General features: G+C 43.1%; 1 protein-coding gene across 2 annotated transcripts in view; it reads left to right on the plus strand.

Moving 5' to 3' along the window:
- cwf19l2 (CWF19 like cell cycle control factor 2) overlaps window positions 1-26,325 on the plus strand; it is a 241,711-nt gene that overhangs the window by 33,909 nt on the left and 181,477 nt on the right. For both annotated transcript variants that reach the window (XM_078545514.1, XM_078545515.1), the window contains exon 2: window positions 10,882-10,992. In XM_078545514.1, the coding sequence (XP_078401640.1) occupies window positions 10,882-10,992 (111 nt within the window). The remainder of the gene's footprint in view (window positions 1-10,881; window positions 10,993-26,325) is intronic.

Below are 26,325 nucleotides of genomic sequence, written 5' to 3' on the forward strand. Positions count from 1 at the left end.
TGCCGATGCTGCCAGACTTGCTGAGTTTTTCCAGGTAATTCTGTTTTTGTTTTGGTTAAAGTCTCTTTTGTTCTGGGCCTAACAACGGCAACAGTAAACAATTGGCCATTTTGGTGAGTGAATTAAACATTTACACTTATGGTGCAACCTGTGGAGTAGTTGGGCTAGTGAAAATCCTCCTGCCCTGGTTGTAACAATATGCCTATTTTTATTTAATTATGGCCCTCTACTTCTTCAAACTTAAATTACTAAGCCTCTTGTGATTTTCTAATTAATGTATTAATTTTGCTAGGTTTAATTTGAGAGTGCATAAAATGCTGATATGAATGATTTGTGTCAGTTAGTATGATCCATATGGTGGTAATCTTGATGGACTATTTTGCAACATTAAATGATTCCATTGGGGGAATGGAAATTATTGATCCGTTACGAGGCTGCTCTCCATGATTACACAGCAACACTCTGCATCATTTGTCATGCAGTTAAGAGATATATATTTATTCATTTTAATTTTCATAAAATATTGGATTATAGTTTTCTGTTGCATTAAATTCCATCAGAAAAGTAAAAGACTATGTGCTCATTTTTTTCTTTTTTTTAGTAAACTTTAACCATAGTAAAATCATTACTGGACAAAAAGATTGATCAAGGGGAAAATGGAGTACAAGAGTAAACTTGCAGGGAACATAAAAACTGACTGTAAAAGCTTCTATAAATGTGAAGAGAAAAAGATTAGCGCAGACAAATGTAGGTCTCTCACAGTTGGAAAAGGGGGGAAATTATAATGGGGAACAAAGAAATGGCAGAAGAATTGAACACACATTTTGGTTCTGTCTTCACAAAAGAGGAGAAATAATTTCCCAGAAATATTAGGGAACCAAGGGTCTAATGAGAAGGAGGAATTGAAGAAAATCAGTATTAGTAAAAAAATGGTGCTAGAGAAATTAATAGGGTTAAAGGCTGAAAAATCCCCAGGGCCTGATAATCTAAATCCCGGAGTACTAAAGGAAGTGGCCCTGGAAATATCGGATGCATTGATGGTCATCTTTCAAAATTCTATAGGCTCTGGAGCAGTTCCTACAGATTGGAGGGTGGCAAATGTAACCCCACTATTTAAAAAAGGAGGAAGAGAAAAAAGAGAGAATTACAGGCCATTTAGCCTAACATCAGTAGTGGGGAAAGTGCTAGAGTCTATTATAAAAGACGTGATAACAGAACACTTGGAAAGCATTAATGGGATTAGACAAAGTCAGCATGGGTTTATGAAAGGGAAATCATGCTTAACTAATCTACTGGAGTTTTGAAGATGTAACTAGTAGAATATAGATGGGAGAACCAGTGGATGTGGTGTATTTAGATTTCAAGAAGGCTTTTGATAAGGTCCTACATAAGAAGCTAGTGGGCAAAATTAAAGCACATGGGATCGGGGGTATGGATTGAGAATTGGTTGACAGACTGGAAACAGAGAGTGGGAATAAATGGGCCTTTTTCCGGATGGCAGGCATTGACTAGTGGTGTACCACAGGGATCAGTGCTTGGGCCCCATCTATTCACGATATACATAAATGACTTGGATGAGGAAACCAAATGCAATATTTCCAAGTTTGCTGACAACACACAACTGCGTGGTGTTGTGAGTGTTGAAGAGGATGCAAGGAGGCTTCAGGGTGATTTAGACAAGTTGTGTGTGTGGGCAAACACATGGCTGATGCAGTATAACATGGATAAATGTGAAGTTATACGCTTTGGTGTGAAAAACAGTAAGGCAGAGTATTATTTAAATGTTAATATATCGGGAAATGTGGATGTGCAAAGGGATCTGGGTGTCCTTGTACACCAGTCAGTGAAAGTAAACAGGCAGGTGCAGCAAGCAATTAGAAAGGCAAATGGTATGTTGGCCTTCATTGCAAGAGGATTTGAGTTCAGAAGCAGGGATGTCTTACTGCAGTTATGCAAGGCCTTGGTGAGACCACACCTGGAGTATTGCATGCAGTTTTGGTCTCCATAGCTAAGAAAGGATATACTTGCCATAGAGGGAGTGCAGTGAAGGTTCACTAGGCTGATACTGGGATGGCAGGACTGTCGTATGAGTAGAGATTGGTTCAACTGGGCCTGTATTCACTAGAGTTTAGAGGAATGAGAGGGGATTTGATTGAAACGTATAAAATTCTAACAGGGCTAGGCAGACTAGATGCAGGGAGGATGTTTCCCCTGGTTGGGGAGTCTAAAACCAGGGGACACAGGATACAGGGCAGGCCATTTAGGGCTGAGATGAGGAAAGAATTCTTCACTCAGAGGGTGGTCAATCTGTGGAATTCTCTACCACAGAAGGCTGTGGAAGCTGGGTCACTGAGTATATTCAAGAAAGAAATTGATAAGTTTTTGGATATTAGGGGCATCAAGGGGCATGGAGAGAAAGCGGGAATATGGCATTGAGGTAGAGGATCAGCCATGTTCATATTGAATGGCGGAGCAGGCTCGAAGGGCTGAATGGCCTACTCCTGTTCCTAGTTTCTGAGAGTTTAAAAAGAAAAATGCCTTGGTGAATTCAGTAAAATCCTAATGAACACAAGCATAATTCTGAATATTTTAGAATGGGATATTTATTCACAAAATGAATGTTTCTCATTCTTAGTTTGTAACATAGTCAAAGGCCATACACTGCCTGAATAAATTAACTATTTAATCATTCCAGAGCTTCCAGTACCAAATTTGTACAAGAGTTTGAAACTGACAGCTGAAATCTTTAGCATTCTACACCGATGAGTCACAATGCAGACTTTTCTGAAGTGGATTTTTGTTTTAAAGGAAATATTTTTGAAAGATCTCTGTATGGAGGTGAAAAATATTTTGGTACATTGGTAGTCAGATGCTTACAAGGCTACCTTGGTATTGTAAAAATATAATATAATGGACCCTTAAGTCAAAGTCACTTAATTTATATTAATCTGATCAACTTTTTGAAACACTAATTTCCCACTTTGTTTTTTGCATTAATTAATTAAAACTATTGGATAATTTATTTTTGGTGCAAAAGACTGTTATGAATTATCAGGAGTAGATTATACTGACTTTCTGTCTTGAGGTTCACGGTATTAAGGGACTGTTAAGGTACTCAGCTGAAAACTAGGATTTATATTCTTTTCAGCATTCTGTTTGCCCTTCTGGCTTCTTTCTGCCTCCATGCTGTCCTTGTGAAAGCTGGTAGGCTGGGGTTTCATAACTGAGACCCTCAGTCGAGATGTTTTTTAAATTGAGAAAACTAAGTGAATGATCTGGGAACAGTGCCCTGCAGTCAGCATCGTGGTGAAGCAGTCTGGGAAGAGTGTCCTGCAGTCAGCGTCGTCGTGAAGCAGTCTGGGAAGAGTGTCCTGCAGTCTGTTCTTGTTGAAAATAACAACACAGCATGAGAGAGTGGCAGAGAGATCAGAACCAGCACGAGTGCAGGGAAGCTTAAAAAAGTGACGTCAGCACAAAGGTGAAAACGGTTTGGTGAGTAGTGGGTAAGTGTTTTTCTCCAGTTTTTTCTCCAGTTTTTCGCCAGTTGAAAATAGATTAAGCTAAGGAAAGGTAAGAGTGCTAGATTTTATTTAAAAGTACATAAATAATTTAACTTTTTTTACTGTATTTAACTTTAAGGGTTTTTTCCAACTTGAGGCATGACAGGGCAGTTCAATCCCGTGTTATGTACTGCCTACAACATGTGGGAAGTCCTAGACACTCCTTGTGCTTTGGCCGACCACGTGTGCAGGAAGTGCCACCAACTGCAGCTACTTGAGCTCCGAGTTTTGGAGCTTGAGTGGCAGCTGGAGGCACTGAGGTGCATCCGCGAGGCTGAGAGTTTCGTAGATAGCATGTTTTTAGACGTGGTCACCCCACAGCTTACGGAAATGCAGACAGTGAGGGAATGGGTGACCATCAGTCACAAGAAAGGTGTCAGGCAGGTAATCAGGAAATCCCCAGGGGGCATCTTGCTTGAGAACCGTTTTGCTGTGTTGGAAAGCGGTGAGAGTGACGGTTCCTCTGGGAAGTACAGCTATGCTCATGGCACTGTGAGTGGCTCAGCTACACGGTCAGGGGGGGAGGAAAAAAAGGGGAAGAGCAATAGTGGTAAGAGACTCGATAGTAAGGGGAACAGACAGGCATTTCTGCGGCCGTAGACGTGACTCCAGGATGGTATGTTGCCTTCCTGGTGCCAGGGTCAAGGATGTCATTGAACGGCTGCAGGGCATTCTAAATGGGGAGGGCAAACAGAGAGAGATCATGGTACATATTGGTACCAACGACATAGGTAGAACGAGGGATGAGGTCCTGTAAGCAGAATTTAGGGAGCTAGGAAGCAGATTAAAAAACAGGACCTCAAAGGTAGTAATCTGTGGATTACTTCCAGGTGCCACGTGCTAGTGAGTATAGAAATAGGAGGTTAGACCAGATGAATGCGTGGCTGAAGAGAGAGTGCAGGAGGGAGGGCTTTAGATATCTGGGACATTGGGACCGTTTCTGGGGGGGCAGTGGGACTTGGACAAGGCGGACGGGTTGCACCTGAACCGGAATGGGACCAACACCCTTGTAGGGAAGTTTGCTAGTGCTGTTGGGGAGGGTTTAAACTAACTTGGCAGGGGGATGGGATCCTAAGAGGAGGTTCAGCAGGGGGAGTTGCACAGCCAAAATTAGAAGAGGGAGCAAATGAGTCTGGATGGCATATAAATTATAGGCCAGTTAAGGCACAAGGGAGTTTGCCAAGGTTGGATGATATTTATTTTAATGCAAGGAGTCTGACGAATAAGGCAGATGAGTTGAAGGCACAAATTAACACATGGAAGTATGATGTCATTGCTGTCACAGAGACATGGTTGAGAGAGGGGCAGGATTGGCAGCTCAATATTCAAGGATATAGGGTCTTCAGGCGAGACAGGGAAGGAGATAAAAGAGGGGGTATCGCAGTATTGATCAAGGAATCCATTACAGCAGTAAGGAGGGATGACATCTTAGAAGGCCCCTCAAATGAAGCCATATGGGTAGAACTGAAAAACAAAAAGGAGCAATCACATTGCTGGGAGCGTACTATAGGCCCCCAAACAGTCAGAGAGAAATAGAAGAGCAGGTATGTAGGCAAATTTCAGGAGTGGAATAATAATATGGTAGTAATAGTGTGGGATTTCAACTTCCCCCAACATTAACTGGGTTAGTCATAGTGTGATAGCTTTAGAGGGAGTGGAATTCTTAAAATGCATACAGGAGAGCTTTTTAAGCCAGTACGTAGAGGGTCCAACAAGAGAGTGGGCGGCCCTGGAATTAATTTTATGGAATGAAGCCGGGCAAGTGGTAGAGATATCAGTGGGGGAGCATTTTGCAGATAATGATCATAATTCCGTGACATTCAAGTTTGTTATGGAAAAGGACAAGGATGGGCCAGAAATCAGAGTTCTAAATTGGGGGAAGGCCGATTTTAATGTGATCAGATATGATTTGGCCAGAGTGGACTGGGAGCAGCTACTTTTAGGTAAATCTGCGTCAGAGCAGTGGGACTCATTCAGAAAGGAAATAGGGAGAGTACAGGGCCAACATATTCCAGTAAAGATAAAGGGTGGGACCAACAAATCCAGGGAACCCTGGATGTCGAGGGATATACTGGATTGGATAGAGAGAAAAAGGGAGGCTTATGGCAGATATCGAGGGCTCAAAACGGTGGAAGCCATAGATGACTATAGAATGTGTAGGAGGGGGGACTTAAAAAGGAAATTAGGAGAGCAAAAAGGGGGCATGAAAAAGCATTGGCAGGTAAAATAAAGGGAAATCCAAAGTTATTTTACAAGCACATTAAGAGTAAGAGGATAACTAGGGATAGAGTAGGGCCCATTAAGGACCATAGTGGTAATTTGTGTGTGGAGCTGGAAGACATAGGTAGGGTTCTAAATGAACGCTTTTTTTTGTTGGTGTTCACAAGTGAGGGACGACATGGGTATGGAAATCAGGCAGAAGGATTGTGATATGATTAAAGAAATTAACATAGAAAGGGAGGAGGTTCTAAGTGATCTGGCAGGCTTAAAAGTAGCTAAATCTCCAGGCCCGCATGAAATGTATCCCAGGCTGTTGGGTGATGGAAGGGAGGAGATAGCAGGGGTGCTGGCAATAATTTTCAATATCTCTCTGGCCACAGGAGAGGTGCCAGAGGACTGGAGTACAGACAATGTGTTACTGTTATTCAAGAATGGAGGAAGGGATAAATCAGGGAACCACAGGCCAGTCAGCCTAACCTCAGCGGTGGGGAAACTATTGGAAGCAATTCTGAGGGACAGAATTAATCGCCACTTGGAGAGGCAGGGATTAATCAAGGATAGTCAGCATGGTTTTGTTAAGGGGAGGTCATATCTGATCAATTTGATTGAATTTTTCGAAGAGATGACCAGGTGTGCAGATGAGGGCAATGTATTTTATGTAGTCTACTTGGACTTCAGCAAGGCTTTTGATAAGGTCCCGCATGGGAGACTGATAATGAATATAAGAGCCCATGAGATCCAAGGCAATTTGGCAAATTGGATCCAGAATTGGCTGAGTGGCAGGAAGCGGAGGGTGATGGTCGAGTGGTGTTTTTGTGACTGGATGCCTGTGTCCAGTGGGGTTCCACGGGGATTGGTGTTGGGTCCCTTGCTGTTTGTGGTATATATAAATGATTTTGACTTGAATGTAGGAGGGTTGATCAGTAAGTTTGCGGATGACACGAAAATTGGTGGGGTGGTAAATAGTGAGGAGGATAGACTTAGATTACAGGAGGGCATAGACGGGCTGGTCAGATGGGCTGATCAGTGGCAAATGGAATGTAATCTGGATAAGTGTGGGGTGATGCACTTGGGTAGGACAAACAAGGCACGGGAATACACGATGAAAGGTAGGATCCTGGGAAGTACCGAGGATCAGAGGGACCTTGGTGTTCATGTCCAGCAGTCCTTTCAGATAGCGGGACAGGTAAATAAGGTGGTTAAGAAGGCATATGGGATACTTGCCTTTTTTGGCCAAGACATAGAATATAAGAACAGGGAGGTTATGTTGGTACTATATAAAACGCTGGTTAGGCCACAGCTAGAGTATTGCGTGCAGTTCTGGAATCTGCATTATAGGAAGGATGTGATTGCACTAGAGAGAATGCAGAGGAGATTTACCAGGATGTTGCCTGGGCTGGAGAGTTTTAGTTATGAGGAGAGATTGGACAGACTAGGGTTATTTTCCCTGGAGCAGAGGAAATTGAGGGGGGACATGATTGAGATGTATAACATTATGAGGGGCATAGATAGGGTAGACAGGAAGGAACTTTTCCCATTGGTGGAGGGATCAATAACCAGGGGGCATAGATTTAAGGTAAGGGGCAGGAGGTTTAGAGGGGATGTGAGGAAGAATCTTTTCACCCAGAGGATGGTGGGACTTTGGAACTCACTGCCTGAAAGGGTGGTAGAGGCAGAAACCGTCATAACACTTAAGAAGTATTTGGATGTGTGCTAGCGATGCCATGGCATACAAGGCTGTGGGCCTAGTGCTGGAAAATGGGATTAGAATAGTTAGATATTTGTTTGACTGGCACAGACTCGATGGGCCGAAGGGCCTTTTTCTGTGCTGTAGACCTCTATGACTATGACCAATAACACAGGACACACCATGATTCAAAACAGGGGCAAAGGACTAAAAGTAAGAATTTATTATTGGCCAACATAAAGCACTTCTTGCATTCTGAGATGACTGCAATTGCTCTTTTGTTTTGCTACTTCCTGAGATTCCTCCATCTTATGCCTTGACTAAGACCAGTAAATTAAGTCACAGAAGAAGCTGAGTCAGCTGTTGATCTTTTATTGTCTTAATCTAAGTACCAGTTACAGGTTTTCTGTTGATCACTACAGTTGTTATCTAAACCTACGCAGAAAATATCTCCAGGAAAATGTAATTGAGTGTTAAAAGATGGTTGCTTTTATTTGATTGATTAGAATATGGGAATTTTGTGTTTCACAGGCTTTTACATACACAACAGAAATTTAACTGATATAGGTTTAGTAAGTATATGAGCACTATCCAATTGTTAAACGTTTGGTTTCATTATTATGACAAAGTGATTGTAGTTTATTTTAATAATTACTTATTTCCTAGCTTCTACCCTCCTTTCCTGAAAATGTCATTCCTCACCCAAATGACTGCTCTTCATGGGCAGAATTTTACGACAGTGGGATTTTACATTCCCGCTGAAGTCAATGGGATTTATAATGGCTCACCGCATTTTATGGCTCCGTCCCTGCCGAAACGGCACCATAAAATTCTGCCCCATTTGTGAGTCTTGAAAGTGTGTTGGCAGGCTGTTCAATTGTGGGGGCATCCTGACTTTACCTGACTTTGCAGTTGTGACAACTGTGGTCCTGATGGAGTAGAGCAGTTAAAGTTCCAGACGACTCCATCACCATTCCATACAGTCAGGGGGAGTGGGTCTCAGAGTCCTCAATATTGGCTCTGAACCCCATGAAATCTCAAGACTTTAGGCCAGAGATAGGTAAGGAAACCTTCTGCTGGTTATCACCTACCACCTTTCCTCAGCTGATGAATCAGCACTCCTCCATGTTGGAGAAAGCACTGAGGGTATCAAAGGCATAGATTCTATTCTGGCTGGGAAATTTCAGTGTCTCTCACCAAGCTGGATGTGTCGTCAAGGACATAGCTGCCAGACTGGGATTGCGGCTGGTGATGCGAAAACCAACACAAGTCAATGGCCTAGTTGACCTCGCCCTCAAAAAGCTAGCTGCGTTTTGCAGTGACAGCACTGGTAGGAGTGACCACCGCACAACCTCATGGAGATGAAGTGCTGTTTTTATGCTGAGAACACCCTTCATTTTGTTTTGTGACATCACCACTGCGCTGAATGGAATGGATTAAGATGCAATCTAACAGTTCGAAAGTGATAATCCATGTGGAGCCTTGGGGCATTAGCTGCAGTTAAGTGGTATAACTGCCACAACCTGTATCTCACAACACTCCATATCCCTCATTCGCCCTTCCCATCAAGCCAGGTGATGAACCTTGGTCCAGTGTGGAGTGTAGAAAAGTGTGCTGTAAGCATACCTGGGAATGATCTGGTGTTGGCGCAACAAACTAAATGGCCTCCTCCTGATTCTATTTTTATCTGTCTCAATTTTAGTTTTTGCCTATTTTTTTAGGAGTCTCTGCAACGAACATATTCAAAAATTGAAAATTATATTTGGAGCAGTAGTGATATGAATTCTGCAATACTGTGTGGTTATTCAATCTGAGATATGAAAGAGAATGGATATTATCACATATATTAGGCTTGGTCTTAAACATGGAATATTAAGAATAAGTAAAAATAGACCTCTAAAATATAAAACTGGGGCTATGCAATAGCAGACACACTGTTACCTCTTCAGTCTGGAATGCTTGGGACCAAGTCATTTCTGGATTTTGGAATTTTCTGGATTAGAGAATTAAATTAGCCTAAGCACAAGTATGTGAACCAGGGATCACCGTAGATATAAATATTTACCTGAAACATAAACCAATGATGAGACATTATAAATAAGTAATAGGAATTGTTTCACTTATCCAAATTCCAATGATTTTTACTGAGCCCATGCCTTCTCTATTTCTTGCAATGCCCAAAAGTCAAGTCGTGAGTCCGTGAATTGCTTGGTTTGGCTCAAATAATTTCCTGATAACTGGTGTTTCCAAACAATAGATTTCTGTACTGGATGGGTTAGTGTATTTTGATTGGATTAGGCTTTGTCCTTTGATCAGCAAGTGTTTGCGTGGGAACATTGGAAAAATATTGGGTACTTGAGGGTTCTGGGGGGTGGCAGGGAGACAGGAAGGTAGAGTTGAGACCACAGCCAGATCAGCCATGATCTTATCGAATGGCAGGGCAGGCTCGAAGGGCCAAATGGCCTATTCCTGCTGCTAATGTTCCTCCTTAGAATTTTTCTTTAGATACAAATTAGGAGCAGGAGTAGGCCAATCGGCCCCTCAAGCCTGCTCCACCATTGAATAAGATCATGGCTGATCTGATTGTAACCTCAACTCCACGTTCCACCGACTCCTGTTAACCTTTGATTCCCTTGTTAGTCAATTTATCTACCTCTGCCTTAAAAAATATTCAATGACCTTGCCCCTGGGGAAAAGAATTCCAAAGACTCACGACCCTCTGAGAGAAAAAATTCTTCTCATCTCTATGTTAAGGGGTGTCTCATTTATTTTTAAACTGTGTTCCTAGTTCTAGTCTCTCCCACAAAGGGAAACATCCTTTCAGCATCCACCTTGTCAAGTCCCGTTAGGACCTTAAATGTTTTAATTAAATCACCTCTCATTCTTCTAAACTCCAGCGGATACAGGCCTAGCCTGTCCAACCTTTCCTTGAAAGGTAATAGCCCATTCCAGGTATCAGTCTAGTGTACCTTCTTTGAACTGCTTCTAACACATTTATATCCTTCCTAAGTAAGGAGACCAAAACTATACACAATACTCTAGATGTGATCCCGCCAACTGTATCAAAACATCCCTACTTTTATATTCCATGCTCCTATTCCATTCCCCTTGCAATAAAAGTACCTGCACATTAACTTTTTGTGATTCATCTATCAGGACACTCAGATTCCTTTGTACCCCAGAGTCCTGTAATCTCTCTCCATTTAAATAATATGCTGTTTCTATTCTTTTATTTCTATTGCTTTTCTATTGTTCTAATGTCAATTCTAACGCTTATTGTTCTAATAATGATTCCAATACCTTTTTATTGTTCGTTCTCACTTGGAAAAAGCTGAGTAAAAAGACTTAAATTTATATCTGTAGAGAATCTTCAGCATTAGCATCTTAATTGAACCTTTTTTCCTTCCATTATAGGCTCAAGCTAAGTATCAAAAAGAAGAGCAACAGAAGCAGCTCAGACACTTACGCGGCGAGGACACGTGGATGTTACCAGAAGTGAATGAGCGACTAGAGGAATTTTCAGAGGTAATAAAAGTGTTTTTATTATATCTTAAATAGGTAACTGCTTGAATTAATTCCTCCTGAGGTGATATTGATTTACTACAATGAGGAAAGAACTGGAAATGGTCAGAGTTGTTAAACTAAATGTCTTTAAAAATACGGCATGGATGACATTGGCATTGACGTTTTTACATGAGCAACAATAATTTGCATTTTTATTGCATTTATAAAAAGGTAAATATCTCAAGGTATTTCATAAAGGAGAAAATAGACTATGAAGATTAATAATGAGCAAAGACAGTTGGAGACTTTAAGGGCATTTTTAAGTTGGGAAGATAAATAGCAAGGTCTTAGGAAGAGAGCTCAACATAGCTGCAGGCTCTGTCACTTAGATGGGGAAATGCACAGGAGGTCAGATTTGGAAGCGCTTAAGTGCTTGTGAAGGGTTAATCAAATACAACTATTTCTGATTTCTCTTTATATTACTGAAACTTTGTCCAGTAATCTTTCAATTAGAAGGCAGTTTGGTTGCCTCTTTGATATGTACAAATACTGTAACAAGTTCTGATGAAAAGTCCCAATCTGAAATGCTAACTCTGTTTCTTTCTTCACAGATGCTGTTAGACTTGCTGAGTATTTCCATAAATTTTCTGTTTTTATTTTAGGTTTCCAGCATCTGCAGTATTTTGCTTTTGGTTGCAACAGGACCCTGCATGTTTGTAGATGCAAGTTGAAGGTGGCAAGGAATACCATTAACCTCACAGAAACAGAGATATCTGGTTAGATGTCTGTAAAGTTGAATATGCTTGAATTGATACATAAATGGAAATATGTGATGATCACCTTGGAAGGCAAGACCTGTTGAAAGGAATAATACCTAGGGTGATGGAAAAGTAATACACCTACAAACTGCAAAGGGAAGATCGTGCAAGCTTAAAGGGGATTGTAATGGGACAAGAAATAACAGATGGGGTCTAGATGAGCTGTAATTGGCAACAGCAGTATCATTATTAGCACAGTGCTGTTTGCAAAAGTGGGAAAAGTAGTTATGATCTAAAATTGTTGAACTCAGTGTTGAATTCAGAAGGCTATAAAGTGTTTAATCGGAAGGTAAGATACTGTTCTTTGAGCTTCTTTTGAGCTTCACTAGAGCCGTGTAGGAGGCCAAGGACAGAGAGCTCTGAGTGGAACGGAGAATTAAAATGCCAAGCAACTGATAGCTCAGGATCACACTTGAGCAGACTAAATAGAGGTGTTCAGCAAAGTGATCAGCCAACCTGTGTTTGGTTTCCCCAGTATAGAGGAGACCGTATTGTGAACAGTGAATTCAGTATATTAAATTTTAAGAATGACAGCTCTGGATCTCTCTGCTGTATCTGTGGCATCAGCCTGCTTTTCCTGCATCCAGCCTTGGATGCACTATTATTTCCTCTAGCTAAATATTGGGAAGACTGAAATCTTTAGCCCCTGCTACAAGTAGCCATATTCTTGTCCCAAACCCCAACTCCCTGCATGTGATCATCTCCTGTGTTTGCATGAGTAGATGCTGTGGAGCCTGCCAGGTGACTATCTTGTGCTGAATCAGCTCGTTTGCACCCTTCCAGCATCATATTCAACCTTGACCTGAGCTACTACACTCTATCCTCCATCACAAAGACCTCCCTGCTTCCACCTCTGTAATGTAACCTGCTTCCATCCTTAATTTAGTGCATTTGCCATTGACACCTTCATTCATGTCTATGTCAGCTCCAGATGGTTACTCCAATATTTCCTGGTTGACCTCCTGATCTCCACTCTCTGTAAACCAGTTCATCCAAAAGTCTCATCCCTTTGGTTCAAAGCATTCCCTCCCTCCCGGAATTACGATACAGTAAGTCCTCACTTAAAGTTGTGGTTGCTTTCCTGAAAATCACGACTTTAAGTGAAATGACTTTGTGGATCATAATTCTCATAGGAATCAATATTAAGACCAGAGTTAGGTTTCTATGGACATTTCTCACCTGGAAAAAAATGATATAAAAGTTGAAACACTGTAACATTCATGTACAGCACTATGCATTCCTTGCAAAATAAAATACATCAATGAATATAAAAGAAATACAATACAGTATCCAGTAAAAAAAAATACACTCATCATACAGGTACCAGTACTTTTAGGTTGACCAGGATCGTTCCAGTGACAGAAGTTGGTCAGTGCAGTTATCAGCTGAAATACCAGAACTACTTGCACTGACCAATGTCTGCCACTAGATGCAGGAGAGCACTTCAATGGGAGTTCAGCACTGGAAGGGTATTCCAGATACCTAGGTTAATGTTCTGGGGATCCGGATTCGAATCCCACCATGGCAGATGGCGAAATTTGAATTCAATAAAAATCTGGAGTTAAAAGTCTGATGATGACCATTGCTGATTGTCATAAAAACCCAACTGGTTCATTAATGTACTTTCGAGAAGGAAATCTGCCGTCCTTACTTGGCCTGGCCTGCATGTGACTTTGGACCCATAGCAGTGTGGTTGACTCTTAAACCAGGGCAATTAGGGATGGGCAATAAATGTTGACCTAGCCAGCGATGCCCACATCGCATGAGCGAATAAAAAAAGCAGAGGCCGCAGTGGAGCGAGTAGCCAGAAGAAGAACAGACCCAGGGCCTAAGGCATGAGCAGGGGGCAGGGCTGTTGGCAAGGCTGAGGAACAAGGGCAGGAGGCAAGGCCTGGAAGCAATAGCAGCAGCGTGGTGGTGGGGGGGAAGAGGCACTGTGGCGAGAGTGGAAGCACTGGGGGAAATCCCATGTGGGCAGAAGAGGTGTTACTGAGGGGTGCGGGGAGTCCCCTGAAGAGTCAGGGGTGTGGGGGCAGTCCTGTGGGGAAGTTGGTTTGGGCCTGTACAATAGTTACCCAGAAATTAGAAGTGGCTTTAATTTTTTGAACTTTTTCTGGGTAACTATTGGTGTAACCCAGTCAGAACCATCCAAAGTTGTCAATTTAAATTGCATTTTCTGATGGTTCCTAGTGCAAGGCAATTGCCCAGGTAAAGTTTGCGCTTCCAGGCAATTGCCCATGCAAACCTTAGCTGGGAATGTCCAAAGGGGAATCCCCCCAACCACCCGTGCACCTTTGGGGTACCCCCCGCCCATGCATCTTTGAGGTACCCCCTCTCTGTGCATCTTTGGGGTACCCCCAGCCCAATAAAATGCTGAAAAGCTTGCAAGTTACAGCCCGTTATCTTCAAATGAGCTCAATTGGATTTAGTTGAAAATTGAAGTTAATTTTTCATCCAGTTCACTTTTAGCTATTCACTCGTGCGTGATAGAATTCCATATCACAATGATATGTGTTCAAACTTAGGAAGGATGTCAGGGCCCTTGAGAGGGTGCAGAGGAGATTTACTAGAATGGTTCCAGGGATGAGAGATTTTAACTACAAAGTTAAATTGGAAAAACTAAGGTGTTCTTCTTGGAACAAATGAGATTGACAGGAGATTCGATAGAAGTGTACAAGATGATGACAGGTTTAGATAAGGAAGAAAAAGAAAAGCTGTTCCCATCAGCTAATGGTAAAAGGAGTAGGGGGCACAGATTTAAGGTTTTGAGCAAGAGATACTGGGGGGGGGGTGTGAGGAAGAACTTTTTTTACGTAGCGCATGGTGATGACCTGGAATTTGCTGCCTACAAGGGTGGTGGAAGCGGAGAGGATCAATGATTTCAAAAGGAATCTTGAGGGAAATAAATTTGCAGAGCTACTTTGGTAGAGTTGGAAATGGGACGAACTGAATTGCTCTCTGGAGAGCTGGCATGGTCTTGATAGGCTGAATGTCCTCCTTCTGTGCTGTAATGACTGTATGACTCCATTCCATAACCTGTATTGAACCTTGAGTACTGCATGCAGTTCTGGTCACCATATTATAAAAAGGATATTAAGGCCCTGGAGAGTGTGCAGAGAAGATTTTGAAGGTTGAAACCAGAAATGTGTGGATATATGTTATGACTGATGCAGTTGACAAAGCGAAGTTATTTAAATACCCCAGAGGGAAACTTTAAACAACTGTCATAACCTATAATTTTAAGTGTTATGTTTGAGATGCGACTCTAAATTCAGGAATCAGACCATCAGTTCTCGAGGAACAAAAACAGAAACAGAAATACCTGGAAAAACTCAGCAGGTCTGGCAGCATCGGCGGAGAAGAGCACAGTTGACGTTTCGAGTCCTCATGACCCTTCAACAGAACTAAGTAAAAATAGGAAAGGGGTGAAATGTAAGCTGGTTTAGTTGGGGGGGGGATTGTTAGGACAAGCAGCCAGTAATAGGTGGAGATAACCAAAAGATGTCACAGACAAAAGGACAAAGAGGTGTTGAAGGTGGTGATATTATCTAAAGGAATGTGCTAATTAAGAGTAGAGAGCAGGACAGATAAGGTACAGATAGCTCTAGTGGGGGTGGGGTGAAATAATACTAAAAGGGCATAAAAGGCAGAGATAAACAATCGATGGAAATACATTTAAAAATAATGGAAATAGGTGGGAAAAGAAAAATCTATATAAATTATTGGAAAAAACAAAAAGGAGGGGGAAGAAATGGAAAGGGGGTGGGGATGGAGGAGCGAGTTCAAGATCTAAAATTGTTGAACTCAATATGCAGTCCGGAAGGCTGTAAAGTGCCTAGTCGGAAGATGAGGTGCTGTTCCTCCTGTTTGCGTTGAGCTTCACTGGAACAATGCAGCAAGCCAAGGACAGACATGTGGGCATGACAGCAGGGTGGAGTGTTGAAGTGGCAAGCGACAAGGAGGTCTGGGTAATGCTTGCGGACAGACTGAAGGTGTTCTGCAAAGTGGTCACCCAGTCTGCGTTTGGTCTCTCCAATGTAGATGAAACTGCATTGGGAGCAACGAATGCAGTAGACAAAGTTGAGGGAAGTGCAAGTGAAATGCTGCTTCACTTGAAAGGAGTGTTTGGGCCCTTGGACGGTGAGGAGAGAGGAAGTGAAGGGGCAGGTGTTGCATCTTCTGCGTTTGCATGGGAAGGTGCCGTGGGAAGGGGTTGAGGAGTAGAGGGTGATGGAGGAGTGGACCAGGGTGTCACGGAGGGAACTATCCCTACGGAATGCCGCCAGGGGGTGTTGAAGGGAAGATGTGTTTGGTGGTGGCATCATGCTGGAGTTGGTGGAAATAGCGGAGGGTGATCCTTTGAATGCGGAGGCTGGTGGGGTGATAAGTGAGGACAAGGGGGACCCTATCATGTTTCTGGGAGGGAGGACAAGGCGTGAGGGCGGATGCGCGGGAGATGGGCTGGACACGGTTGAGGGCCCTGTCAACTACCGCGGGTGGAAAACTTCAGTTAAGGAAGAAGGAGGACATGTCAGAGGAACTGTTTTTGAAAGTGGCATCATCAGAACAGATGCGACGGAGGCGAAGGAACTGAGAGAATGGGATGGAGTCCTTACAGGAAGCGGGGTGTGAGGAGCTGTAGTCGAGGTAGCTGTGGGAGTAGGTAGGCTTGTAATGGATATTGGTGGACAGTCTATCACCAGAAATTGAGACAGAGAGGTCAAGGAAGGGAAGGGAAGTGTCAGAGATGGACCATGTGAAAATGATGGAGGGGTGGAGATTGGAAGCAAAATTAATAAATTTTTCCAGGTCCCGACGAGAGCATGAAGCAGCACCGAAGTAATCATCGATGTACCAGAGAAAGAGTTGTGGGAGGGGGCCGGAGTAGGACTGGAACAAGGAATGTTCCACATACCCCATAAAGAGACAGGCATAGTTGGGCCCCATGCGGGTACCCATAGCTACACCTTTTATTTGGAGGAAGTGAGAGGAGTTAAAGGAGAAATTGTACAGTGTGAGAATAAGTTCTGCCAGACGGAGGAGAGTAGTGGTGGATGGGGATTGTTTAGGCCTCTGTTCGAGGAAGAAGCGGAGAGCCCTCAGGCCATCCCGGTGGGGGATGGAGGTGTGGAGGGATTGGACGTCCATGGTGAAGAGGATGCGGTTGGGGCCAGGGAACTGGAAATTGTTGACGTGACATAAGGTGTCAGAGGAATCACGGATGTAGGTGGGAAGGGACTGGACAAGGGGAGAGAGAAGGGAGTCAAGATAGCGTGAAATGAGTTCCGTGGGGCAGGAACAGGCTGACACGATCGGTCTGCCGGGACAGTCCTGTCTGTGGATTTTGGGTAGGAGGTAGAAGCGGGCCGTCCAAGGTTGGGCAACTATCAGGTTGGAAGTTCTGGAAGGAAGATCTCCGGAGGAGATGAGGTCAGTGACAGTCCTGGAAACAAAAAATAAAAAATACCTGGAAAAACTCAGCAGGTCTGGCAGCATCGGTGGAGCAGAGCACAGTTGACGTTTCGAGTCCTCATGACCCTTCAACAGAACTAAGTAAAAATAGGAGAGGTGTGAAATATAAGCTGGTTTAAGGGAGGGTTGGGGGAGAGAGAAGGGGGGCGGTTGGTTGTTGGGACAAGCAAGCAGTGATAGGAGGAGATAACCAAAAGATGTCACAGGCAAAAGAACAAAGAGGTGTTGAAGGTGGTGATATTATCTAAAAGAATGTGCTAATTAAGAATGGATAGCAGGACAAGCAAGGTACAGATAGCTCTAGTGGGGGTGGGGTGAAATAAGACTAAAAGGGCATAAAAGGTATAGATAAATGATCGGTAGAATACATTAAAAATAATGGAAATAGGTGGGAAAAGAAAAATCTATTTTAATTATTGGAAGAAACAAAAAGGAGGGGGAAGAAACGGAAAGGGGGTGGGGATGGAGGATGGAGTTTAAGATCTAAAATTGTTGAACTCAATATTCAGTCCGGAAGGCTGTTAAGTGCCTAGTGGGAAGATGAGGTGCTGTTCCTCCATTTTGCGTTGAGCTTCACTGGAACAATGCAGCAAGCCAAGGACAGACATGTAGGCAAGAGAGCAGGGTGGAGTGTTAAAATGGCAAGCGACAGGGAGGTCTGGGTGATGCTTGTGGACAGACCGAAGGTGTTCTGCAAAGTGGTCACCCAGTCTGCGTTTGGTCTCTCCAATGTAGAGGAAACTGCATTGGGAGCAATGAATGCAGTAGACTAAGTTGAAGGAAATGCAAATGAAATGCTGTTTCACTTGAAAGGAGTCTTTGGGCCCTTGGACGGTGAGGAGAGAGTAAGTGAAGGGGCAGGTGCTGCATATCTTGCGTATGCATGGGGAGGTGCTGTAGGAGGGGGTTGAGGAGTAGGGGGTGATGGAGGAGTGGACCAGGGTGTCACGGAGGGAACGATCCCTACGGAATGCCGACGGGGGGGTGAAGGGAAGATGTGTTTGGTGGTGGCATCATGCTGGAGTTGGCGGAAATGGCGGAGGATGATCCTTTGAATGCGGAGGCTGGTGGGGTGATAAGTGAGGACAAGGGGGACCCTATCATGTTTCTGGGAGGGAGGATAAGGCGTGAGGGCGGATGCGCGGGAGATGGGCTGAACACAGTTGAATGCCCTGTCAACTACCGTGGGTGGAAAACCTTGGTTAAGGAAGAAGGAGGACATGTCAGAGGAACTGTTTTTGAAGGTAGCATCATCAGAACAGGTGCGACGGAGGCGAAGGAACTGAGAGAATGGGATGGAGTCCTTACAGGAAGCGGGGTGTGAGGAGCTGTAGTCGAGATAGCTGTGGGAGTCGCTAGGCTTGTAATGGATATTGGTGGACAGTCTCTCACCAGAAATTGAGACAGAGAGGTCAAGGAAAGGAAGGGAAGTGTCAGAGATGGACCATGTAAAAATGATGGAGGGGTAGAGATTGGAAGCAAAATTAATAAATTTTTCCAGGTCCCGACGAGAGCATGAAGTAGCACCGAAGTAATCATCGATGTACCAGAGAAAGAGTTGTGGGAGGGGGCCGGAGTAGGACTGGAACAAGGAATGTTCCACATTCCCCATAAAGAGACAGGCATAGCTGGGCCCCATGCGGGTACCCATAGCCACACCTTTTATTTGGAGGTAGTGAGAGGAGTTTAAGGAGAAATTATTCAGTGTGAAAATAAGTTCAGCCAGACGGAGGAGAGTAGTGGTGGATGGGGATTGTTCGGGCCTCTGTTCGAGGAAGAAGCGGAGAGCCCTCAGACCAATCTGTTGAGGGATGGAGGTGTAGAGGGATTGGACGTCCATGGTGAAGAAGAGGCAGTTGGGGCCAGGGAACTGGAAATTGTTGATTGTGACGTAAGGTGTCAGAGGAATCACGGATGTAGGTGGGAAGGGACTGGACAAGGGGAGAGAGAAGGAAGTCAAGATAGTGAGAAATGAGTTCCGTGGGGCAGGAACAGGCTGACACGATCGGTCTGCTGGGACAGTCCTGTTTGTGGATTTTGCGTAGGAGGTAGAAGTGGGCCATCCGAGGTTGGGCGACTTATCAGGTTGGAAGCTGTGGAAGGAAGATCTCCAGAGGAGATGAGGTCAGTGACTGTCTTGGAAACAATGGCTTGATGTTCAGTGGTGGGGTCATGGTCAAGGGAGAGGTAGGAGGAAGTGTCTGCGAGTTGACACTCAGCCTCCGCGAGGTAGAGGTCAATGCCCCAGACGACAACAGCACCACCCTTGTCATTGGGTTTGATGACAATGTTAGGGTTGGACCTGAGAGAACGGAGTGCAGTAAGTTCAGAGAGAGACAGGTTAGAATGGGTGAGAGGAGCAGAGAAATTGAGACGACTAATGTCACGCCGACAGTTCTCAATGAAAAGATCAAGAGATGGTAAGAATCCAGAGGGAGGGGTCCAGGTTTAGGGAGAATATTGGAGGTGGGTAAAAGGATCCGTTGAACGGGGAGAGGACTCCTGCCCAAAGAAGTGAGCACAGAGAAGAAGGCGGCGGAAGAAGAGTTCAGCATCGTGCCGAGCCCAAAATTCATTGAGATGAGGGCGTAAGGGTATGAAACTAAGTCCTTTGCTGAGCACTGAACGTTCAGCGTCGGAGAGGGGAAGGTCGGGGTATGGTGAATACCCGGCCGGGGCTGGGATTGGAAGATGGGGTGGGGACAGGCAGGGGTGGAGGGTCCTGGATGGGTGTTGGAGTCGATGAGTTGTTGGAGCTTGCGTTCCTTAGCACTTGAGAGAAAGAGAAAAAGTTTCTTGTTGAGGCGTCGGATGAGACGAGAAATAAAATGAAACTTGGGGCTCGCGAAGCTTTGGAAAAGGGTGCGGCGGTGCTGCTGGAGGGAGAGGTCGAGTGTGTTCATATGGCGGCGCATGGCACTGAGTGTGGATCTCAGAATGCGACGGGAACAGCAATCTGAGGTACGTTGTATGTCCCGGCGATACCTGTAATCCAGGGTGGGTTCGAAACATGAGGGATGGAATTTCAGTTGAAATCCACGTGGGATAAGTCGGAGATGGAGGCAGTCACTGAGGAAGGAAATATGGCTGTGAAAGCGGGTTTTAGTAAACACCTTGTCAAACACCAGGAGAGAAAGAGAAAGCAATGAAGGTGAACAAGGCAGAAGAGAGATACGAAAATCCTGACGGAGAGTAGAACAAAACTTCTTCAAGGTAGGCATTTCTTGAAGAGAAGTGGCAGTCAATTAAACACAGAGATAAAAATAAATAACTGCGGATGCTGGAAATCCAAAACAAAAAATAAAAAATACCTGGAAAAACTTGTCCTGCTATCCATTCTTAATTAGAACATTCTTTTAGATAATATCATCACCTTCTACACCTCTTTGTTCTTTTGTCTGTGACGTATTTTGGTTATCTCCTATCACTGCTTGCTTGTCCCAAGAACCAACCCCCTCCCCACTTTTCTCCCCCTCTCTCTCTCTCTCCACCCCCCAACCCAACCAGCTTATATTTCACCCATCTCCTATTTTTACTTAGTTCTGTTGAAGGGTCATGAGGACTCAAAACGTCAACTGTACTCTTCTCCGCCGATGCTGCCAGACCTGCTGAGTTTTTCCAGGTTTTTTTTTTGTTTTGGATTTCCAGCGTCCGCAGTTTTTTGTTTTTATCACAGTCCTGGAAACAATGGCTTGATGTTCAGTGGTGGGGTCATGGTCCAGGGAGAGGTAGGAGGAAGTACTGCTGAATTTTTCCAGGTATTTCTGTTTCTGGTTTTGTCTCGGATTTCCAGCATCTGCAGTTTTTTGCTTTTATATCAGTTCTCGAGGCTTTACATTAAACTAATTGAAGCATTTTATTAATTTACACAGATTAAAATATTTACACATGGCTTCAAATTACTACTATCATAACTTTTAACAAATTCCCAAACTAATCTTCATTAAGGCAACAGCAACCCATAGACTTAACCAAACACCAGGCAAAACATTTTCACCTTACAAATTCAAAATGAGGTTCTTTGCACTTTGGATCCTGTGGAGCCAGTTGGAGGCTTACAGCTGCCTTTTGATCTCGTATTGCCTCTGCTCTGCACACCCAAAAACTTGTGAAGTTATACCTACCACTGCTGTTTGAATTCAAATTCTCACTGTCTCACCAGCCTCTTTGAACTTCACCTTTTAACAATGAAACCCCTTTCATAGTATCAATTTTATTAGTAATATAAACTATGACGCTAGAAAGGCGTCAGTTTTCACCCCCCATGAATGCTTTATTCAAAAAATACAAATGCACGCTATCTCTTTTACGTATCTATCTGTAGAAGCAATTTTTTTTCAATAGCAAGGTATAGAATTCCAGCAAAGCATTCATAAATGTAACTTATATAAAAAAGTTTTATGAGTAACATGAAACAGAAATAAGAAACTCTCCCTCTTAAATGTTGTTCAATGTCACAAATTAAAGAAAGACCATTTAAAGGTTCTGTAAGCAATAAGCAGATTTTTGTCACTGCCCAATTCTCTTTACTCTCCTAAAGGCACAGCCTTATGCTGGAGTATGGTTCCATGGCACTAGCTAACTTGGTTCCCCAACAATAAATTTCAGCAAATTGTAACACCATGTGAGATATTGCAGCTGAACCAAATGCTTTTGTTTTCCTCCTTAGCAAAAGAGGGTTGAAGCTAGCAACTAAGCAGAGAGTGGAGTTTGAATTTTGGCCCTTCCTAGTCTGTATGGTTCAGTGTTCTAATAAACTGAAAAATCAATAGAGATTATGAATTAACAACTGTTAATTCATGTTTGTATGTCCCTTTTATGAAGCCTGCTTAGTTTTAATTTATTAAGGAGATTGATAGTTCTCATTGATTTCTTGACCTGTGGATCAGTCTTTGCAATACTAATTTCAAAGATTTCATCAAGCTCTGTTTGTGCAGAATGCTCGTCAAATAAAGTGTTCTAAATTTAGTCATAAAAAAATAAGTTAGTCTTCAATTAATGTGTTTATATTCATACATTTGAATACAGGTGTGAGGACATTGTCATAATGTTAATATGAAATTAAAGAGAAATTCCCCTGTCACTTGAGGCTTTCTTCATTTTAATTATTTGCAATTAAAATTTCATTTTGCTTGTCGTAAATATTAATGAAAGATATGCTTCTACATTTCCCAGTAGGTTTTCCCAAGAATTTATCAAAATTGACATTATCGATGTTGCCATGAATCGAAGTAATGATCAGATGAAATTTTAATTGCAAATAATTAAAATGAAGAAAGTCTTAAGTAGCAAGGAAATTTCTCAGTCTTTAATTTCAGATCAACATTATGACAATGTCTTCACACCTATGTTCAAATGTATGAGCATAAATACATCAATTGGAGACTAACTTACATTTTTTTCATAAAGGAGAAAGCAATTTTACTAATTACAGTTATATAATCAAATACCTTCTGAATAATTGGAAACGAGTAGTGAGATTATAGAAGATTGGTATAAGGAACTTGTATTATTTTAAAAAGCAAATTGGTTTGCAATACATAAGATACGTGACTTTTTTTCTTGTGGCCAATAAAACTTTAAGTTGGATGAATGCAGCTTGGATAACTTCCTTCAGATATTATATTATCTTTAAATTGATCCCCAGTGTCCATGTCGAGCCTATATCTGACTCCAATTTTAGTAGACCATGGGATTGAAATAAAGCCTGACCAGGATGCTTCAAGTGCCTCCCTTTTAAAGGAGCCAAGATTAAATGCCCACATAAGGGGAGGGCACGCAAACTGATTTTAAACAAATGAAATAAAAGCTAAAATGAAAAGATCGAATCAAATGATAGTTAGGTTATTAAACAGAAGATTTCATGCTGTCCTCATTGGTCACAGAAGGTATTCAGTGAGCCAGCACACACTGTTTGTTGGTATTCAACTTGTAAAGAAATCCTGACTTACCCGATTCCTGAGCGGAGACTGGCAATCACAAGTCGCTGTATGCCCTGGGAGCTTCTGCATATGTGCGGATCGGGAGTGGGCAGCCCATTCGCAGTCCAGCATTTTAGAGTTCTTTGGGCAGGGTCAAGTGCCCAGTGCACCTGTGTGGGAAGAAATGGTGCCAAAACCTGATCACAGGATCCAGGAGTGGGGTGCCATACCAGAGGAGTCCCGGGATAGAGGACAAGGAGAAGCCCCAAAGAGGGAGCTCAAATAGGGAACCTAGGGAGAGGGGACAGGGCACGGCCCCAGAGAGAGAGAGAACCGGGGAAGGAGCACCTGGAGGAGACTACTGGTAGGAACCACTGGGGAGAGGAGCAAAGAAAGAAGCTCCAAGCACCAAAAGTGCTATGGCTGAATGCTCCATGTAATGAGGGCTTGGGAGAAGCGCTGGAGAGCTGAAAAGGCAGTGGAAAGTTGGTGACCCTGTGCTGCTCCCTTTGGAGCAGTGGTGTTCTGCGCAGCATGGCTGAAAAGCTGAAGTTGTGCCTGTCAGTTGGTGCTGGAGTGTAGCCTCAGGAATCCAGGAGACGAGATTGAAACCCTGGGAGGTGAGCAGTAGTTGAAGCAATCCGAGTCGCAACAACCTTTGGAGGGAATTTGAAACTCACCTCAGTAATGGTGACCATGACAACTATCATCGATTGTTGTAAAATCCCAACTGGTTCACCAATGTCCTTTAGGGAAGGAAATCTGCCATCCTTCCCTGTTCTGTGACTCCAGACCCATGGTCACCATTACTGGGGCTAGCTTTTTTAATTCCAGATTTAGTAATTGCTGCTGTGGTGGATTTGAACCCATGTCCCCCCAGAGCATTAGCCTGGGCCTCTGGCTTACTAGTCTAGTGACATTGCCATTATGCCACCTTCCCCTGTTTACAGTCTAGTCAGTTGAACCTTGGTGATGAGAAAGCATTTAGAAATTGTAAATCCAGGATAAAATTTGCAGTCGTTTGGACAAATTTGGATTGATTAAGGAAAGCCAGCGTGGATTTGTTGAGGGTAAATCATGTTTAACTGGTCTGATTTAGCTTTTTGATGAGGTAAGAGAGCTTTGATGAGGGTAATGTGATTGATATGGTGTACATGCTTCCAGAAGGTGTTGAATATTGTGCCACATTGCAGACTTGCCAATAAAGTTAAAGTCCATGGACTAGCAGGACAGTGACTGCATCAATACAAAGTTGGCTGAGTAAACGGAAACAAAGAGTAATAGTGAATATTTTTTTCGGAGAGGAGGACGGCATATAATGGGGGTTGCCCAGGGGTTGGAATTAGGACCACTGCTTTTCTTGATCTATTAATACTGATCGTATTAATGACCTAGATTTTGGTGTGCAGAGCACAGTTTCAAAATTTGCAGATGACACAAAGCTTGGAAGCATTATGCACTTTGAGGAGGATAATGATAGACTTCAAGAGGATGCAGACAGGTTGATGGAATGGGCAGACACATGGCAGATGAAACTTAGTATAGAGAAGTGTGAAGTGATATATTTTGGTTCAAAGAACAAGTAGAGGCAATAAAAACTAAAGGGTACAATTCTAAAGGGGGTGCAAGAGCAGAGGGTCCTAGGGCTAGATATGTACAAATCATTTGAAGGTGGCAAGGGAGCTTGAGAAATTGGTTAATAAAGCATACAGGATCCTGGGCTTTATAAATAAAGACATAGAGTACAAAAGCAAGGAAGTTATGGTGAACCTTATAAAATACTGGTTTGACCTCAACTGGAGCTTTGTGTCCAGTTCTGTGCATTGCACTTTCGGAAGGATGTGAAGGCATTGGCAGGGGTGTAGGAAAGATATAGGAGAACTGTTCCAGGGATGAGGGACTTCAGATACGAGGATGGATTGGAGAAGTTGGGGCTGTTCTCATTAGAGAAGAGAAGACTGCGAGGAGATTTAATGGGTGTTCAAAATCATGAGGGATCTCGACAGTGTAGATAGGGAGAAACTGTTCCTGTTGGGGGAAGTGTTGAGAACCAGAGGGCAATGATTTAAATTAATTGCCAAAATAACCTGAGGCAACATGAGGATTTTTTTAATGCAGTGAGTGTTTAGGATCTGGAACCCATTGCCTGAGAGTCTGTTGGAGGCAGATTCAATCATGCTTTTCAATTCTATAATTATCTGAAGAGAGAAAATTTTCAAGACTAGCAGGTAAAGGCAGTGAAACTAGCTGAGTTGCTCTCACAGAACACGGATCAGACATGATGAGTCGAGTGACCTCTGGTGTTGTGAACATTTTCTGACTCTGATTTTGTGACAAAACGCACACAATATCAGACGCAGTGCTAAAACAAACATCATTATTATGGTGAAGAGTCATATGGACTCGAAATGTTAACTGTATTCCTCTCCGCAGATGCTGTCAGACCAGCTGAGTTTTTCCAGGTATTTTTGTTTTTGTTTCGGATTTCCAGCATCTGCAGTTTTTTGCTTTTATCATTATTATATCTTTGAAGCTGCCCAGTAGTGGCTTAATTACTCTATTACTCTCCCTTGCAACTGTCTGACATTGAACCAGACTGTTCGCAACCTTGCTGTCACACTTGACCCTAAGATATGCTTCCTACCACATATCCACTCAATCATTAAAGAGCACTTATTTCAACCTCCTTTACATTGTCCAACTCTGCCCCGCCTCAGCTCACCTGTTGCTGAAACCCTTGCCCATGCCTTTGTCACCTCTTGACTTGACTATTCCAATACATTCTTGGCCGTCTACCCACAACCCACCCTCTGACATCATCCAAAACTCTACCATCCATGTACCAAGTCCTGTTCATCCATCACCCCATTGCTTACTGACCTACAGTTGCTTCTGATCTGACAACACCTTGATTTTCTTGATTCTTATCCTTGTTTTCAAACCCCCTCCATGTCCCTCCCTATCTCTGTAACTTTCTCCAGTCCTGCAACCGTCTGAGATCTCTATGCTCCAATTCTGTCCCATTATCTTTCTTATTTGGCTCGGTGTCAAGTTTTCTTTGATAATGGTCCCGTTAAGCGTCTTGGAATCTTTTACTATGTTAAAGGTGTTATGTAAATTCAAGTAGTTAGAAATGTTTTCAT

This window comes from Cetorhinus maximus, chromosome 7 (genome assembly GCF_964194155.1).
Source record: "Cetorhinus maximus chromosome 7, sCetMax3.hap1.1, whole genome shotgun sequence".
Classification (NCBI taxonomy): Eukaryota; Metazoa; Chordata; class Chondrichthyes; order Lamniformes; family Cetorhinidae; genus Cetorhinus; species Cetorhinus maximus.